At 45.6% G+C, this 20,508-nt stretch overlaps 1 protein-coding gene across 2 annotated transcripts in view; it reads left to right on the forward strand.

Moving 5' to 3' along the window:
• The window catches only part of LOC147097643 (coiled-coil and C2 domain-containing protein 1A-like), a 140,447-nt gene that overhangs the window by 3,626 nt on the left and 116,313 nt on the right, over positions 1-20,508 (forward strand). For both annotated transcript variants that reach the window (XR_015074320.1, XM_085971629.1), the window contains exons 2-5: positions 4,819-4,957; positions 10,982-11,088; positions 15,742-15,828; positions 17,533-17,670. Coding sequence is in view for 1 of the 2 variants with exons in the window: in XM_085971629.1 (XP_085827755.1) it covers positions 4,819-4,957; positions 10,982-11,088; positions 15,742-15,828; positions 17,533-17,670 (471 nt within the window). In the remaining variant the exon portion in view is untranslated. The remainder of the gene's footprint in view (positions 1-4,818; positions 4,958-10,981; positions 11,089-15,741; positions 15,829-17,532; positions 17,671-20,508) is intronic.

Here is a 20,508-nt window from a genome sequence, read left to right on the forward strand (position 1 = left end):
AAGCTGTTGGCAACAGGGTTTGTTGACAGATACGGAGCTCCGAAGCTTCCGTATCTTTCAACGTTAGCGCTGGAGTGTCCGGCCGTTTTGAGGGAACGGCAACAGCTCGGTCCCGTCGGTGCCGGATAGCACAAAGTTTCCTGTACATAAACTCAAGCTCATTTTCTTTTGACAGAAATATGAAATTGATTGGCAGCAGCTAGTGGTGCATTGACGGTACAGTGTAGCATTGTTGGAAAGTGGTTTTGCCTCGCACCAGTGTTGCGACTGTGGCAACAAGAGCAGGTCAGAGGCTGGGTATTCTGCGGCGAGTGTCTCACCTCTTGACTCCCCAAAGCCTTTCCACCATCTACAAGTCAGGAGTGTGATGGAATACTCTCCACTTGCCTGGATGAGTGCAGCTCCAACAACACTCAAGAAGCTCGACACCATCCAGGACAAAGCAGTCCGCTTGATTGGCACCCCATCCACCACCTTAAACATTCACTCCCTCCACCACCGGCGTACCGTGGCTGCAGTGTGTACCATCTACAAGATGTACTGCAGCAACTCGCCAAGGCTTCTTTGGCAGCACCTCCCAAACCCGCGACCTCTTCCACCTAGAAGGACAAGGGCAGCAGGCGCATGGGAACACCACCACCTCCAAGTTCCCCTCCAAGTCACACACCATCCTGACTTAGAAGTATATCGGCCGATCCTTCATCGTCGCTGGGTCAAAATCCTGGAACTCCCTCCCTAACAGCACTGGGGGAGCACCTTCACCACACGGACTGCAGCGGTTCAAGAAGGCGGCTCACCACCACCTTCTCGAGGGCAATTAGGGATGGGCAATAAATGCTGGCCTCGCCAGCGACGCCCAGATCGCATAAGCAAATTTAAAAAAAAAAAAAAAAGTTATATTGTAAATGCAGCTGGAGTCCAAGAGTCAGGGCCCAACTCGACACCATAGCAATGCAGGGTGAGAATCTCTGGAGGAGTCGTCTCGCTGTGCTCCACTTCTAAGATCATTCATCATTGAATTTTTTGAAGAGGTAACAGAGAGAGTAGACAATGATAATGCAGTAGATGTAATTTATTTAGATTTTCAAAAGGCCTTCGATAAGGTACCCCATAATAGACCCCATAATAGACTGATGAACAAGGTCCGAGAATGCGGAGTCAGGGGACAAGTAGCAGAATGGATTGCTGGCTGGCTTCAGGACAGAAAGCGGAGAGTGGGAGTAAAGGGTAGCTATTCACAGTGGCAGAAGGTGGGTAGTGGTGTTCCACAAGGATCTGTGCTGGGACCACTGATGTTCACAATTTATATTAACCGTTTAGACTTTGGAATCAAAAACACAATTTCTAAATTTGCGGACGACACCAAGTTGGGGTGGATAGTCAATACTCAGGAGGACATTAATAAACTTGCAGAATGGGCATATAATTGGCGAATAAAGTTCAACACAGATAAATGTGAGGTATTATATTTTGGTAGGAAGAATAGGGAGGTCACTTATCACTTGGAGGGTGCGAGTCTGGGTGGGGTAGAGGAACAAAGGGATCTCGGAGTACAAATACACAAATCACTAAAAGTTGCGACACAGGTTAGCAAGGCCATTAAAAAAAGCAAACCAAACACTAGGGTTTATTTCCAGAGTTATAGAATTGAAAAGTAGAGAAGTTATGCTAAACCTGTATCGAACCTTGGTTAGACCACACTTGGAGTACTGTGTACAGTTCTGGTCACCATATTATAAAAAGGATATAGAGGGTGCAGGGAAGATTTACAAGGATGATGCCAGAAATGCGAGGGTGTACCTATCAGGAAAGGATGAACAGGCTGGGTCTCTTTTCTCTTGAAAAGAGAAGGCTGAGGGGTGACCTAATAGAGGTCTTTAAAATTATGAAAGGTTTTGATAGAGTGGATACAGAGAGAGTGTTTCTACTTGTGGGGAAGAGCATTACTAGAGGCCATCAATATAAGATAGTCACCAAGAAATCCAATAGGGGATTCAGAAGAAACTTCTTTACCCAGAGAGTGGTGAGAATGTGGAACTCGCTACCACAGGGAGTGGTTGAAGCGAATAGTATCGATACATTTAAGGGGAGGCTGGACAAACATATGAGGGAGAAGGGAATAGAGGGTTACGCTGATAGAGTTAGATGAGGAAAGACAGGAGGAGGCTCGAGTGGAGCATAAACGCCGGCAGGGACTGGTTGGGCCGAATGGCCTGTGTCTGTGCCGTATATCCTATGTAATCCAGACCTTGACACCTGGCTTGTATTGCTCCAGTTTCAATGCCTGTGTGAAGTGGAAACTGCTTCATGCCAACACTAAGCTTGTGGTGTTCATGCACAGTGATAAACTGATTGTTTGACACTTTGTTAGACAGTAATAGGTTCAACAATGAATGGGGGAAGTGGGGTGCAACTAAACTGGTTACAGGTTCTACATGCTGCTGTTCGAGTGTGATCCACGAGCTATGCAAGGACTGAGTGATATCACATTAATGTAGTGTAGCTTCAACCCATTGATTAATATGACAGATGCCTGTTCTCGTAAAAGAATACGGTGGCTTCGTAAAGCACGCGAGCGAGCCGATTTGTGCTGTATCAGCATCATTCCAACCCTGAGATTATTCCATTTTTGATGCACATAATATTAACAGGTGAAATTTATCTAGGAGGGTGTGTTTATTCTGTTTCAACAATTCACTTTTTCTGTGCCAGTGGTCACCATTTTACACTGCTTGTGTCCTGTAGCTTGAATTGAAATACCACATGATGTGGGTGATATCAAGTTTTATTTAGTGGTGTTATTGGGATTTCAATAAAGCGTAATGCCGGCTGTGTAAAATTTTCAATTATATCCTTTTGAAAAATATTTAGCAGTACAGCCATAGAGTTAACCGTGGTTACACTGAGACCTGAGTTATGGGAAAGCAACATAGGGCGCTGTTAGCTTGCATTTACTTAGACAGTGCAGGCAATCTTCTTTAGTGTCAGCTGTGGCTCAGCTGGTAGTGCTGAGTCAGAAGGTTGTGGGCTCAAGTCCCACTCCAGAGACTTGAGCACAAAATCTAGGCTGACACTCCTAGTGCAGTGCTGAGGGAGTGCTGCACTGTCGGAGGTGCCGTCTTTTGGATGAGACGTTAAACCGAGGCCCCGTCTGCTCTCTCAGGTGTATGTCCAAGGTCCACGGCACTATTTTGAAGATGAGCAGGGGAGTTGTCCCCAGTGCCCTGGCCAATAGTTATTGCTCAACCGACATCACTAAAACAGATTATCTGGTCATTATCACATTGCTGTTTGTGGGAGCTTGCTGTGCGCAAATTGGCTGCCGTGTTTCCTACATTACAACAGTGACTACACTTCACAAAAGTACTTCATTGGTTGTAAAGCACTTTGAGACGTCCGGACATTGTGAAAGGTGCTATATAAATGCACGTCTGTTTTTCTTTGTTTTAACCTTTGCAGTGGGTTCACTATTCCGTGCGCGCGCGCGCACTGTCCATGACAGATTGGCCACATGCACGAACTACTGGCATTGCGACATCAGTAGAACGCAACTGGGAATCACTGTGCATGTATGTGATAGTATCGTGGCATTAATTCATGCCGTCACTGCCAGTAAAGGTCATGCTGCCACCTGTACAGCAGGTTTACTGGCCCCAGGAAAACCGGCAGCACTCGGGAAGGCACAGTTAAAAATGGTCTTCTTTAGATTAGAAAAAATTCTATTTAGATTTCTGCATTAACATTTGGGTTGTGTCTGAGCAGAGTATCGTGAACATTGTAGCACCGGGGTGAAGTAGTGAGGGATACTTCAATAGTGATAGTGAGGTGTTCGGCGCCTTCCCGGATGCTTCTCCTCCACTTTGTGCGGTCTTGGGCCAGGGATTCCCAGGTGTCGGTGGTGGGGATGTTGCACTTTTTCAAGGAGGCTTTGAGGGTGTCCTTGAAGCGTTTCCTCTGCCCACTTGGAGCTCTTTTGCCGTGTCGGAGCTCCAATTTATTATATGAGGGATATTTCAATCCTTGTTAAGGAGTCGAAGAGGTATTTCCCAGAGACTTTCCTAAATTGGCCACAAGTTTTTTAATTTTTGTGTGGTTAAGGGGTGGGTAAATGGTGTATGTGGTTGCGCCATATAGGGATGGGGTCTGCTGGTCTTTTCCTGTGTTTGTGCAGGTTTGTCACTAGTGGTGGGATGACTTTGAGATAAGGAATTGAATCTTCTTAGGCGGAACCGAGGATGACTTGCTTCCACATTAAAAATGAGTTCTCGGGTGACTGATGAGTCCGATGCGGGACCTGCAGTCTCTGCCACAGGTGGGGCAGACGGTGGTTGAAGGGGGCGGGTGGGTGGGGTGCTTGGGTTGACGTGCGCTCCTTGCACTGCCTGCGCTTGGCTTCCGCTTGCTCTCAGCGAAGAGACTCGAGGTGTTCGGCGCCTTCCCGGATGCTTCTCCTCCACTTTGTGCGGTCTTGGGCCAGGGATTCCCAGGTGTCGGTGGGGATGTTGCACTTTTTCAAGGAGGCTTTGAGGGTGTCCTTGAAGCGTTTCCTCTGCCCACCTGGGGCTCTCTTGGAGTGTCGGAGCTCCGAGTAGAGTGCTTGTGGTGGGATGACTTTGCGATAAGGAACTGAATCTTGCATGAGAAACAGCACATTCAAAAGTGTGATCTTTATTCCCCTTTGTCTTACCTGCTTTTATTGTTGCCAATACATAAGTAAATAAGCCAAGTGATAACATTGATTTAATTGTATTTCATATGGAAATTCAGTCCCTCTGTGTTACACATGCTATGAACTTAGTGAAGTGTATGTTTTCACAGCTTGGGTTGCTGGTCGACTTCTCGCCGGACAGCATGATGATGGATGTGAACGATGGTGACAATGATGCTGATTTGGAAGCGGAATTGGCAGCGATTACTGGAGAAAAGCCAGCTACCAGAGGAAAGCCAAAAGGAAAAGGTATGTAATGTATCGCCTTCCTCTTCTCCAAAAGCGCAGTAGATTCTCCACCCGTCTAAATGTGAAACCGTATTAAAGATTAGGGCACATTTCCTATAGTCGTTGCAGTTAGGGACATGTATTCAGTCGTGGTGGGGGGGGGGGGGGCAGTTTTTAAACTCGATTAGCAATGATCTCCAGTTTCTTTTTGCTCAGTGTGAGAAATCATGACTTGGCTCTTTTTAAAAAGAGAGACAGAATGAAAGGCTGGGACCTGATTTGAGAGGCCGGGACCTGATTTTGAGAGGATGTGCCATTCCTTTTGAAAATAGTAACCGGCAGGACTGTCAAGGCAAGGAACCAGAAGTTTGACTGGGACTGAAAAGGCAGCACAGAGCCTCAAAGGAGCTATAGATAAAACATAATTCTGGGCCTTAAACTAAATGGTATCGAAAAGAGGTCAAAATTGTTTCAGGGCCCAAATTCTTTTTCTTTCACCACTTGCGAGTTTTGTGCTAACTTCTCGTAACTAGAAACCAGGAAGAGTTTATAATCCTTAATCCAAATTCCAGCAAGCTCCAAAACTCGGCTGCCCGTGTCCTAACTTGCACCAGGTCCCGATCACCCAGCGCCCCTGTGCTCGCTGATCTACATTGGCTCCCGGTTAAGCAATGCCTCGATTTTAAAATGATAGCAAAATACTGCAGATGCTGGAAATCTGAAATAACAACAGAAAATGCTGGAAAAACTCAGCAGGCCAGGCAACATCCGTGGAGAGAAAATAGAGTCAACGTTTCGGGTCAAACCCTTTGTCTTGACAAAGTGTTTGACCCGAAACGTTGACTCTATTTTCTCTCCACGGATGTTGCCTGGCCTGCTGAGTTTTTCCAGCATTTTCTGTTGTTGTTCCTCGATTTTAAAATCTCTCCGTGGCCTCTCCCCTCCCTATCTCTAATCTCCTCCAGCCCTACAACCCTCCGATCTCTGCGCTCTTACAATTCTGGCCTCTTAAGCATCCCTAATTTTAATCGTTCAACCATTAGCGGCCGTGCCTTCAGCTGCCAAGGCCTTAAGCTCTGGAATTCCCTCCCTCAACCTCTCTTCCTTTAAGATGCTCCTTAAAACCTACTTTTTTGGTCATCTGCCCTAATATCTCCTTATGTGGCTCAGTGTCAAATTTTGTTTGATAACGTTCCTATGAAGTGCCTTGTGAAATTTTACTGTGTTAAAAACGCTATATAAATGCAAGTTGTTGTTTTCAGGCCTCTGCACCTATTTAATGAACAGTATAGCTGCTTCACCTGACAACAGAAAAGAAAAGCCTCCATTTTATACAGCAGTCATCATCACTGAAGCTTTTCAAAATAGCTTCACATAGAATGAATTGCTTTTGACAGTTTGTTCTGTGGTTGTGGGTGACACTGGTGTGGTCACATTATTGCCCATTCCTAGTTTCTCAGAAGGTAGTGGTGGGCCTTCTCCTTGAACTGTTGTAATCCTGTGGCAATGGTGCTCTCGTGATGGTGTTCGAGAATTGAAGGATGTTGACCCAGCAACGGTGAAGGAACAGCGCTGTCGGTGCAAATCAGGATGATAATGTGATTTGGAGGTGATGGTGTTCTCATGCGGTCTTTCAGTGATGGGGGTAGCTGGAGTGCACCTTGTCGATCATACAGACTGCTGCCACTGCGTGCCAGTGATCGAGGGGTGCGTATTGAGCCCTGTGGCAGCGACACCGACCAAGTAAACGGCTCTGACCCGGGTGGTGTTGCAGCTGCCTCCATCCACGCAAATGAGTATTCTGTCACTCTCCCGAGTTGAGCCTCGGAGATGGTGGCGAGGGACTCGGAGTGAGCTGCTCAGCGCAGAGTACCCCGACTCTGCCCTGCTCGTGTGTCTGGTCCGATTAAGTTTCTGGCCAGCGGTGACCCCCCCTCTCCCGCAGGATGGTGACTATGGGGGAACTAGGTGATGGTGGTGCAGTTGAAGTTCAAGGGAAGGTGGCTTTCCCTTGTTCAGGATGGTCGTTACATGACGCTTGGGTAGCGCAAATGTTATTTGCCACTTGCCAGCCCATGGCACTATTCGGAGAATAGTGGATGTGGTGTATTTGGACTTTCAGAAGGCTTTCGATAAGGTCCCGCATAAGAGATTAGCATGTAATGTTAAAGCACATGGGATTGGGGGCAAGGTATTGACTTGGATAGAGAACTGGTTGGCAGACAGAAAGCAAAGAGTTGGAATAAACGGGTCTTTTTCCGAGTGGCAGGCAGTGACTAGTGGGGTACCGCAGGGATCGGTCCTAGGACCCCAGCTATTCACAATATATATTAATGATCTAGACAAGGGAACTAGATGTAATATCTCCAAGTTTGCAGACAACACAAAGCTGGGTGGGCGTGTGTGCTGTGAGGAGGATGCCGAGAAACTGCAGTATGATTTGGACAGGTTGGGTGATTTGATTAGATGCATGGCAGCTGCACTATAATGTGGATAAATGCGAGGTTATCCACTTTGATGGCAAAAACAGGAAGACAGATTATTATCTGAATGGCAATAAATTGGGAGAAGGGGAAGTGCAACGAGACCTGGGTGCCCTTGTGCACCAGTCGCTGAAGGTAAGCATGCAGGTGCAGCAGGCGGTTAAGAAGGTAAATGGTATGTTGGCCTTCATAGCGAGCGGATTCGAGTACAGGAGCAAGGATGTCTTGCTGCAGTTGTACAGGGCCTTGGTGAGACCACACCTTGAGTATTGTGTGCAGTTTTGGTTGCCTTATCTGAGGAAGGATGTTCTTGCCATGGAGGGAGTTCAGCGAAGATTCACCAGGCTGATACCTGGGATGGCAGGAATGACGTATGAGGAGAGATTGGGTCGATTAGGCTTATATTCGCTAGAGTTTAGAAGAATGAGAGGGGATCTCATTGAAACTTATAAAATTCTAACAGGACTGGACAGACTAGATGCAGGAAGGATGTTCCCGATGGCGGGGGAGTCCAGAACCAGGGGTCACAGTCTAAGGATAAGGGGTAAGCCATTTAGGACAGAGATGAGGAGGAATTTCTTCACCCAGAGAGTGGTGAACCTGTGGAATTCTCTACCACACAGGGCAGTTGAGGCCAATTCATTAAATATATTCAAGAAGGAGTTGGATATATTTCTTAAGGCTAAAGGGATCAAGGGATATGGTGAGAAAGCAGGGACAGGGTACTGAATTTGGATGATCAGCCATGATCTCATTGAATGGCGGAGCAGGCTCGAGGGGCTGAATGGCCTACTCCTGCTCCTATCTTCTATGTTTCTAAGAGCAGGGACTTCTCCCGGTGTCGAGGCCACGATTTGCCCCTCGCCCAACACTGCCAAAAACAGATTCTCCTCATTTATCTCATTGCTGTTTGTGGGACCTTGCTGTGCACAAATTGGGCTGCTGCATTTCCCTACATTGGAACCGTGACTACATTTCCAAATGCTTCATTATCTGTGAAGCGCTTTGGGACATGTAATCCGCTATGTAAATCCCAAGTTCTTTTATTCTTTCAGATGACTAGAGTCTCAGCCTTGCGTTAGGAGAATAAACAGTGTTCAGCTATGGTAAATACACAGAATACTCCACCTAGCTCAGCGCGGTTGTCTAAAACCAAAGTTCGGTTTATGCATTAAGTGGATCATTGTTTACATTTTGTTCTTTCCAATTTTTTCCGTCACATTTTATAACTTGTCTCCTGTCTCTTAGTTTTAAATGACCACACTTCCCACCATCCAGGCTAATAGAGGCAGACATCCTCTTCCCTCGCCTCTTCCAGTTTTCCTTTTAAACCGCTGGGAATTGCTGCAAAACCGATGCTTGTTGACTGGAATTCTCTTTTTTTATTAAAAATTAAAATTAAACTCTCTTTTCCTCCCTTCATCTGGTCCTCTGATGACCAAGGTGAGATTTGGTGCAATCTGCAATCTATATTAATTGGATTTAAATGTTATTCGTCACTACAAATATTTACGCTCAGGGAAACTTTGCATTAATTTCCTTTAAAATGTGGTCCAGACCAGCTGATTGCACGAACTCCAAGCTGTGTAATTACTCACAACCAAGTGATAATCCCAGATAAAACCTCTCCCTGCTTCTTGTGTTCGAACCATGTTGAATTCGACCCAGCAGGACATGACCTAATTAGTACAGCAAGTGACTGCTTATGTGCAGGAGAGGGTAGAAAGGAACTGGCGCACCATGTCTGTCTGGACTGCTCAACCACAGCTCCTGGCACATTCACAGAGGTGTCTTTTTTTTCTCTTAATTTTTGTGCTGAATAAGCAGAGAGGTGTTAGTACATGGGAATAAAATACTTTTTATCTTTTTGGTGTCAGTATCTAGTACTCCCAGGTCAGGTATGCCATGGACATAGAAACATAGAAGATAGGAGCACGAGTAGGCCATTCGGCCCCTCGAGCCTGCTCCACCATTTGAGATCATGGCTGATCATCCAAATTCAGTACCCTGTCCCTGCTTTCTCCCCATATCCCTTGATCCCTTTAGCCTTAAGAAATATATCTAACTCCTTCTTGAATACAGGAAACTTTGTGCTATCCGGCACCGACTGGACCGAGCTGTTGCCGTTCCCTCAAAACTGCCGGACACACCAGCGCTAATGTTGAAATATACGGAAGCTTCTGAGCTCCGTATCTGTCAACAAACCCTGTTGGCTTCGAAACAGTCCAAGCGTCTCTGTAGCTTAGCAACAGCTTCAGCAGACCTTGCAGAGCTTGACTGTTGAGGAAAAAAGCAACGAGAAGGAAAAAAACCTAACGAAAACGGCTCCTGATTTTTGCCGGTGGCTCGAGCATTCCGGACAGTTAGCCTCCGGATAACACAAAGTTTCCTGTATATTTAATGAATTGGCCTCAACTGCCTTTTGTGGTAGAGAATTCCACAGGTTCACCACTCTCTGGGTGAAGAAATTCCTCCTCATCTCAGTCCTAAATGGCTTACCCCTTATCCTTAGACTGTGACCCCTGGTTCTGGACTCCCCCGCCATCGGGAACATCCTTCCTGCATCTAGTCAGCATTTTATAAGTTTCAATGAGATCCCCTCTCATTCTTCTAAACTCTAACGAATACAAGCCCAATCGACCCAATCTCTCTTCATACATCATTCCTGCCATCCCAGGTATCAGTCTGGTGAATCTTCGCTGCACTCCCTCCATGGCGAGAACATCCTTCCTCAGATAAGGCGACCAAAACTGCACACACCAAATTCGGATGAGTACTCCCATATTTTTTCTTTTCCCTCAGCAGCCATCATTACTCTGCCAATTTACTACAACGACGATATCTTGCATTTATATAACGCCTTTAATGTTGTAATGCCTCCCAAACCCGCGACCACTAACACCTAGAAGGACAAGGGCAGCAGGCGCATGGGAACACCACCACCTCCAAGTTCCCCTCCAAGTCACACACCATCCTGACTTGGAAATATATTGCCGTCCCTTCATAGTCACTGGGTCAAAATCCTGGAACTAACAGCACTGTGGAAGTACCTTCACCACACAGAGTGCAGCGGTTCAAGAAGGCGGTTCACCACCACCTTCTCGAGGGCAATTAGGGATGGGCAATAAATGCTGGTCTTGCCAGCGACGCCCACATCCAGTGAATGCATAAAAAAAAATTGTCTCAAAGCGCTTCACAGGAGCGTTATCAAACAAAATTTGACACCGAGCCACATTAAGGAGATACTAGGACAAGTGACCAAAAGCCTGGTCAAAGAGGTAGGTTTTAAGGAGCCTCTTAAAGGAGGAGAGTGCAGAACTGAGAGTAGTTTGCTTGAAACTACCCCAGACTTATTTCAGTTAGGACCATCAGACACAGCAGAGATGTCAAATTTCCATCTCCATCAGTCTTTGCTGGATTTGAATCCTGATCCTAAAAGTGCAAGGACTGAGTTCAAACACAGTACAGTCCTGTCGAGCTCCTCGAGTGGGGAGTGGAGGAGACAATACAACAGGTTATTTAAAGAATAAGTCTAGTCTTGACGAGCCTTCTGTTTTTGTAGCCCCACTCCCAATGGAGGATATTGAGAGAATGGCAGCTCTGTGCATGAAGGACCTTGACGAAGAAGACGATGATGATGATGTGGATGATGATGACGTGGACTTGATGGTAAATATAGTTTTGAAAATACTCCCTACCCTGCTTTCCCTCGGATTTTTCTCCAGCTTGGAGAGTGATTAGGAGGATCGTGGAGTTCTCTGTGACCTAAGCACCAATACCGCTCGACACTCAACCAATAGGCAGTGCTGCTACTGAGGCTTCAGATGGGGAAACAAACTTTTGAGAAGTCCCTGCTTCAGCAAGGGTATCTTATTCCGGATTCCATTCCTAACACGAGAACTGACAAATGTCCACAGTCTGGGATTCGGCTCCTTCACCATTGAAATGTGAAGTAAACTAGGTCACCGTGCCTGCCTACTATTGTGCTTGCTTTGCAATAGCATTATGTAGTTGCTGAAGACTTGCAGAATACAGTGACGGCATCATGTATTCAGCCTTTAATGCGGTTTAAATAGTGCACATCTGGGTATGGTAGCACAGTGGTTATGTTACTGGACCAGTAATCCAGTGGCCTGGACTAATGATCCAGAGACATGAGTTCACCACAGCAGCTGGGAATTTAAATACAGTTAATTAAATAAATCTGGAATAAAAAGCTAGTATCGGTAATGATGACCACGGAACTATCGGATTATTGTAAAAACCCATCTGCTTCACTAATGTCCTTTATGGGAAGGAAGTCTGCTGTCCTCACCCAGTCTGGCCGATATGTGACTCCAGACCCACAGCATTGTGGTTGACTCTTAACTGCCCTCTGAAATGGCTCACCGCCACCTTCTCTAGGGCAATTAGGGATGGGCAATAAATGCCGACCTGCCGGCGACACACATCCCATGAACGAATAAATAAAAATTTCATATGCAGAGGCCTTCACAGATTAAATCTGAGACCTTGTTGGTGTGAATGACTCAGTATCTCGCACACTATTTCCCCACTAAGACATAGAAGACCGAAATACTCCTTTACATTCCTGTCTTCATATGGAGCTAATAACGGCAACACTTGTGTGTTTTATAAGTCCAAGAGCCGGTTTAATATTTCGTTTTTTTTTATTAGTAAGGCTGTTCGTGTTTTGAACATATTCATGCACATAACTGCCTTCGTAACAAACTGTTGCAAAACATGTTTGTAATTTAAGAGAGTTCTTTCTGCAGCTCTAGATACAGAACCATTGAAGATTGGGGGGTGGGGGGAGAAGGGGTTGGAAGAACCAAGATTGACACAACAGCCTGATGTGGCAATATATTGGGAGTTTTTCACACTACAAGGAGACACATTTGGTGCCCATTTCTCCCTGGATTTTACGAATCAACCTCCCAGTCTATCGCCGTATCCGTTCTGTTGCTCGCTATCCCACCTGTCATCATTCTTTCCACAGCCGCTTGCTATCCTGTTCCTTTAATGTGCACTTTTTTTTTATAGGATCATAGAATAATACAGCACAGAAGGAGGCCATTTGGCCCATCCAGTCTGCGCCGGCTCTTTCGAAGAGCAATCCAGTTAGTCCCACTCCCCCGCTCTTTCCCCAGATCCCTGCAATTTTTTCTCCTTCCAGTATTTATCCAATTAGCTTTTGAAGGCTACTATTGAATCTGTGTCCACCGCCCTATCAGGCAGTGCATTCCAAATCCTAGCCACTCGTTGCATAAAATAGTTTTTCCTCATGCCATCTCTGGTTCTTTTGCCAATCACCTTAAATCTGTGCTCTCTGGTTACCGACCATTGGAAACAGTTTCTCTTTATTTACTCTATCTAAAGCCTTCATGATTTTAAACCCCTCTATCAAATCTCCTCTTAGCCTTCTCTGCTGGAGAACAACCCCAGCTTCTCCAGTCTATCCACATACAGGAAACTTTTTTTTATCCGGCATCGACGGGACCGACGTGGTGCCGGTTCATCAAAAATTCCGGATAACCGAAAGCTATAGTAAAAGATACGGAGCCGAGAGCTCCGTATAAAGCAACAAACCCTGTTGCTTAGCAACAGCTTCAGAACAATGGCCACAAGTTGCAAGCGTCTCTGTAGCTTAGCAACAGCTGCAGCCACACCCTTGCACAGCAACAAATGGAGGAAGGTAAGTAATAAAAGTTACCTGAACCTACTCCTGAATTTTGCCGGTTAACCGAGATTTCTGGTTAGTTAGGTGCCGGTAAATCGAAAGTTTCCTGTAACTGTATTCCCTCATCCCTGGAACCATTCTAGTAAATCTCTTCTGTACCCTCTCCAAAGCCTTCACGTCCTTCCTAAAGTGTGGTGCCCAGAATGGGACACAATACTCCAGCTGGGGCTGAGCTAGTGTTTTATACAGGTTTAGCATAACTCCCTGGCTTTTGTACTCTCTGCCTCTATTTATAAAGCCTAGGATCCCATGTGTTTTATTAACTGCTTTGTTAACCTTTCTCTCTCTCTCTAACTTCTATCTAACATCTTTCTCTTTCTGCTTGTCCTAATCACTTTTTTCAAACATCTGCACGTTGCTCTTCCAGGCATTACTGATGCACAGACAGCCAAGAGCAGGATTACTGTCAGCCATGGCTCAGTGGTAGCATTCTCGCTTCTGAGCCAGAAGGTCATGGGTACGCCCCACTCCAGTGACTTCAGCACAAAAATCTGGATTAACACTTCAGTGTAGCACTGAGGGAGCGCTGCTATTTTGGAGGCGCCTTCTTTGGGATGTGAAACCGAGAAGCCCTCGGGTAGGCAGAAAAGATCCCGTGTCTCTTTTCGAAAAAGAGCAGAGGTCCTGTCCAACATTTATCCCTCAACCAACATCACTACAGCAGATTAATTGGTGATTATCACAATGCTGTTTGTGGGGATCTTGCTGTGTGCAAATTGGCTGCCACGTTCCCTATATTACAACAGTGATTACACTGCAAAAAGTACTTCATTGGCTGTAAAACTCATTGGGACGTCCTTTGGTCATGAAAAGTGCTATGTAAGTACAAGATCTTTACCTCTCTCTTTCAATCTCTTTTTCTTTCAATCTCTTTCTTCTCTCTTTCTCGCTCTCCCGCTCTCTTTCTCGTGAAGGAATCAGGATTTGCCTCACATATAGCATAAAATAAACACGATACATGACTGAACTGGGTTTGTGGAGAAATCCGTGATTAGGTATATAGGTTTCTTGCCTTGTAGGTTCAGGAGTGATGTGCAGCGCATTTCACACTTCATCTAGAGCCATCTTCTGTCTCTTCACCTGTCCGATTACCATCTCGTCTCGTCTTGAATATCTCTTAATGTCTCTTCACCTCCCCTCCCCCATTTCCCAGCCCCCAAACTTGCCTTTTAATCTGTTTCATTTCCTGCCTTTTTTTTCTCAGTTCTGACGAAGGGTTTTGACCTGAAACGTTGACTCTGTTTCTCTCTCCGCGGATGTTGCCTGGCCTGCTGAGTTTTTCCAGCGTCTTCTGTTGTTATTTCGGATTTCCAGCATCCGCAGTATTTTGCTATCGTATTAGTGATGTGCCTGGAATTGCTCCGCGACTTTGGTTTTCGATAACAAGCAATTCTTGTTTGGGTTCTTTTTCTACAATCTCGGCAGAACAGCACACGCCCATTTCCCAGAGCAAATCTCTAAACTGCCATTGCTGTCCGGGATTTAACTTCTACTGGTATTTGCGTAAATGTGTTAAGTTTAAAGTTCCATTTTGTTTTATTTTTCTAACGCAGATGGGTTAAGCTGTTGCTGAACGAATGCGTTAAAATTCGTACCCCAAGAAACTTTACATGAATGAATTGAGCAGTGTCTCACCAGAATGAAACCCTTTTTGTATTCCAAACCTCTGACTATTCTCCGAATTCATCACCCGCTCATACTAAAAAGAAGCTCACGGCAGCTCTTTTGCACTTGAGTCCGTAGTGAGTGTACAGAGCTATAGTCCTAGGGCTAAAAATTGAGTAGCGCCCCAATTGAGGCGCTAATTTTGCCCCAGAAAAATTAGCGCCCACGCGCCGGAAATTGAGTGGTTGCGCCCCAAGAGGGAAGTAGCACCCCGCCTCCCTCTTGGGGCGCTGCGAGTGAATATCGTGGCGCTACGTGCCGCAGCGCCACGGTATTGCAGGCCTTCCCCCCCCCCTTCTTAAAGGGGAGGGGCCTTGTGCAGCTGGGCCCCCGGGGATCGGGAGTGCAGGCAAAAGAGCCCGGCACCCAAGAGAAGTGCCGGGCTCTTGGAGCGCAGCCGGCACTCCGCGGTAGGGGGGGGGGTTCAGGAGGCCAGGGACGGGAGCGCTGGCAGGCGGCCAGCAACAAAAATGGCTGCCCCGCACCCCTCCTTTAAATTGCGCCTCCCTGGCCTCGGGTACGCCCCCCTGACCCCGTCAGACATGGCGTCCGGCGGTAAATCAGGGGGCGCTCCCGAAGATCGTGACCGGGACTCTGCGCACAACAATGACGTCATCGCCAGTGCCACAGGGCGCTAGCGGTTAGCACCACCACTAACCTCCAGCTGAATTTTGCGGGAGGCGTGGGCAGTGCCGCGCCCGGGCGCAAGTTGGTTTGTGCCCCACTTAGCGCCCTCTTAAGGTGCTAATGGGAGGCGCTACCAACTGAATTTTTCCCCCATAGTGTCATAACGGCACAAAAGGAGGCCATTCGGCCCATTGAGTCTGTGCCGGCAGTGTAGGCCAGTGTTCGGTTTGTATTTAAAATAAGCATTGTGATATTTTGACGCTGTTTTAATGAAGGTATCACTTTTCTAGGCTGAACTGAATGAAGTGCTTGAGGACAGTAGACAGCATGCAACATCTCCTGTAGAAAGTAAACCCATTCCTGACACAACCCCACAGGTAGGTTAAGCCTCATCTCCACTATCATTTAAAAAAAAAAAAATGTTGAGCTTGAGCTTCTTGCAGTTAACTCCTTTGAATTGGTCGCCTTATCTGAGGAAGGATGTTCTTGCCATGGAGGGAGTGCAACGAAGATTCACCAGACTGATACCTGGGATGGCAGGAATGACGTATGAGGAGAGATTGGGTCGATTGGGCTTATACTCGCTGGAGTTTAGAAGAATGAGAGGGGATCTCATTGAAACTTATAAAATTCTAACAGGACTAGACAGACTAGATGCAGGAAGGATGTTCCCGATGGCGGGGGAGTCCAGAACCAGGGGTCACAGTCTAAGGATAAGGGGTATGCCATTTAGGACAGAGATGAGGGGGAATTTCTTCACCCAGAGAGTGGTGAACCTGTGGAATTCTCTACCACAGAAGACAGTTGAGGCTAACTTATTAAATATATTCAAGAAGGAGTTAGATATATTTCTTAAGGCTAAAGGGATCAAGGGATATGGGGAGAAAGCAGGGACAGGGTACTGAATTTGGATGATCAGCCATGATCGCATTGAATGGCGGAGCAGGCTCGAGGGGCCGAATGGCCTACTCCTGCTCCTATCTTCTATGTTTCTATGGTGCTGGCATTGTAAGTAGTGCGTTTTATTTACTTTGTTCCTCCTTTAAAGAATGACGCATTCTACCCATGTACTGTGCCAGTCCCCAAGTGTTCTCTCTGGTTTGTTGTTGCCATGCTGTTTTGAGAGGAAACTAAAATCTCCCTAGATTAAGAGCTTTTATTTAATGGCATGTGTGACTGAGACTAAATGTGGGAGTGGAGCTCCTAAAATAGTTAGGATTAGTACAAGAAGCATAAAGAGAAAGGCTAGAAGAGTTTTATTTTGCATGACTGATTATTGGGATATTGAGTACATTTCAATGAATATCACCGCTTCAATAACCAATTGGAGCATTTAAGAAGAAATTGGATGACCACTTGAATAAAAATATCAGAAGGTATGGGGAAGGAGTAGAGAATTGCGATTAGAACAGATGGGCCATAATGGGCTGCTTTTGCACTGAGATTTCTATGATGATTGCTTCTCTCAGAGAAAAGTTAATGGATTTTCAAGTCCAGTACTGCTTGGCTCCAGCGTGCGCTCAGTTGGACAATATGCATTCGTTGCTTCAGAAAGAGCTCTCCTTATTGTCCAAAGTGACTTCTGTTTCGCTGGCTGTTTTTCCTCCTGGGGAGTAATGGCTGAATTGATGAGCATTGCGCCAGATTTGATGGTAGAATTTTAATTTTGGAGGTGCCTACTGCGAGCTAAGTGAAGACTGCGCAGACTCCTCCTCCTTGGGATCTTTTATCTCCTGTCAGAGAGGAGACTCGCCCCAGCAGCCTGGGCTGCATTCAGACCTCGGCTCCAGGGTTTAATTTCTTAATAAGGATCTTGGTCCAGAATCTGACGGGGTCAAAACATTCCAGTCTAAAGAATACTGTAGTAGTTCAGTATCTGCTACAAGAAGCTGCGAGTGACTTGTGAAACTACTGTCATGGCAAGTTTGATACTGTTCTATCAATCTAAGCTTATACTAATATTTTCTTCACTTTGGGACCTAAAATGAACAAATTGTTTATCTCCATGGTGAAACTGTTGCAGGTAGCATTTCACTTTGACAGCATTCGCTGTAATTGAGTCTGCTTGTTTTTCATTGCAGCCCAGTACAGCGCCTGCAATCACTGATGGACTGGAAGGCACTCTGACGGAGAGGATCGACATGTACACAGCTGCGATTGACAATGCGAAACAATCTGGCGAGAACTCCAAAATTCGGCGATATGAACGTGGCCTTAAGGTTAAAAATAAGTTAAAGTAATTCATTGTCTTGAGAAATCTGCTGGTTAAAGAACTGACTAAGCGGTACTGTGCCATACAGACCTGGAAGGCCCCAGGTTCAATCCCTGGTCTGTGCTGCGTTAGAACTATCGAAGCTTACACCATAGATGGAGGCCATTTGGCCCGTTGTGTCTGTAATAGCTCTTTGCTAAAGCAATCCAAAGCTAATCCCGCCTCAGCCAGCACAGTAGTCAGGGTGCTACAGGTGGCCGTGGTTGCAGGGGTTAATGTTAGCATGCAACCTCCTTCCTCCTCTGGTTCATAACCACACGTTTCGAGTAAGCACGAGACACTTCGTAGTGGAGTATACAGAACAGACTTTATTGATGCACAGTAAAGGTGATCAGCTTTAACTATATAGAGAGTGACTTTTCGGTTTCTCTATCTTTCGAGTCCTCTGCATTACTTGTACTGGTCTCGCTAGACGTGCTCCTATCTAGTTATCCAGCAAGTTAAACACTTATTCAAATAATTCCTCGAGAAGCTGGTTTGCTGTTTTGAAGCTTTACTTGAACAAATTTGTGAAACTGTAAACAAAGACAAAGTATGTTTTGTACATAGAACTGAGTACTATACATTAAATGTTACTTAAGATATAAACATATTTATAACAATAGAATAGACTAATTGTATAACTAAATGTCCCTTGAACTAAACTTCTGTAAATACCAACTAATAACTTTTTATAAACAAGGTATTGTCAAATACTACACTGACAAAGTTGCTATCATGTTAACAAACAAAGATACTCACAGATATTGCGTCTGACCTAGCATATGAGATGAGATGGCACTAGATTGAGAATCCCTCATGGAAGATTCTCCATTACTCAGTCAGGTTCTTCCTGGAATTCTACTTCCGGGTTCAAACAGGAACAAGAGGTTAACTGACCTCTTGCAGTATACTAACACTGCTATACAATAACTACCACCAGAGGGTGCTATCTGCATGTATTAAGTCCAGAACATTACTATTAAAAACCATGTTCCTTTATACACCTTATTTTGACTACATCAAAGGAAAATATCATGGATAAGACTGTGTGATTATTCTACTCCCAAATCCTTTGAAAACAGACTATTCATGTAAACACTTGTAGCTGTTGACTCTAAAACTACTTCCCTTAAACAAGACTTCCTGACGTAACAGTCCCTAAACCCTTTGAAGAAAAAACCTTACCAACTGTTAGCCTATCATACAATGGCTAATGAGTTTTCTACCCATGTTTTATTACCCTAGAGTTATACTTTATTACTAACAATTATTTCCTTACATAAGAACATAAGAACATAAGAAATAGGAGCAGGAGTAGGCCAATCGGCCCCTCGAGCCTGCTCCGCCATTCAATAAGATCATGGCTGATCTGATCCTAACCGCCAATCCACTATCACAGAACCATCTCCTGAATCTAACAGAATTAGACACACGAAACAGGAGCAGGATCAGGCTACACGGCCCCTGGGCCCGCTCCGCTACCCACAGGGCCATGACCGATCCGAACCTAGACTCATGTCCAAATTCCTGCCCGCTCCCCGTAACCCTTAATTCCCTTTACTTCTAGGAAACTGTCTATTTCTGTTTTAAATTCATGTAATGATGTAGCTTCTACAGCTTTTTGGGGCAGCATATTCCATGGACCCACCACCCTCTGAGTGAAGTAGTTCCTCCTCATCTCGGTTTTGAAAGAGCAGCCCCTTATTCTAAGACTATGCCCCCTAGTTCTAGTTTCACCCATCATCGGGAACATCTTCCCCGCATCCACCCGATCCGACCCCTTCACAATCTTATATGTTTCAATAAGATCGCCTCTCATTCTTCTGAACTCCTATGAGTAGAGTCCCAATCTACTCAACCTCTCCTCATATGCCCATCCCCTCATCCCCGGGATTAACTGAGTGAACCTTCTTTGTACTGACTCGAGAGCAAGTATGTCCTTTCTTAAGTATGGACACCAAAACTGTACGCAGTATTCCAGGTGCGGTCTCACCAATACCTTGTACAACTGAAGCAATATCTCCCTATTTTTATATTCTATCCCCCTAGCAATGAAAGCCAACCTTCCATTGGCCTTCTTAATCACTTGCTGCACCTGCATACTAACCTTTTGAGTTTCGTGCACCAGGACCCCCAGATCCCTTTGTACTTCAGTACTTTCCAGTTTCTTGCCATTAAGATAATAACTTGCTCTACGATTTTTCCTGCCAAAGTGCATAACCTCACACTTTCCAGTATTGTATTCCATCTGCCAAATCTCTGCCCACTTACTTAGCCTGTCTATGTCCCCTTGCAGTTTTTTATGTCCTCCTCACTCACTACTTTCCCTCCCATCTTAGTATCATCTGCAAACTTTGATATGTTACACTCGGTCCCCTCCTCCAAATCGTTAATATAGATTGTAAAGAGTTGGGGACCCAACACTGACCCCTGCGGAACACCACTAGTTACTGATTGCCAGTCTGAGAATGAACCATTTATCCCAACTCTCTGCCTTCTGTTAGATAGCCAATCCTCTATCCATGCCAGAATATTACCCCCAATCCTGTGATTTTTTATCTTAAGCAATAATCTTTTGTGGGGCAGCACGGTGGCATAGTGGTTAGCACTGTTGCCTCACAGCGCCAGGGACCCGGGTTCGAATCCGGCCTCGGGTGACTGTCTGTGTGGAGTTTGCACATTCTCCCCGTGTTTGCGTGGGTTTCCTCCGGGTGCTCCGGTTTCCTCCCACAGTCCAAAGATGTGCGGGTTAGGTTGATTGGCTATGATAAATTGACCCTTAGTGTTAGGGGGATTAAATACG

Source organism: Somniosus microcephalus, chromosome 31 (assembly GCF_052327205.1).
Source record: "Somniosus microcephalus isolate GS21.2 chromosome 31, FLI_Smic_1.0, whole genome shotgun sequence".
NCBI lineage: Eukaryota > Metazoa > Chordata > Chondrichthyes > Squaliformes > Somniosidae > Somniosus > Somniosus microcephalus.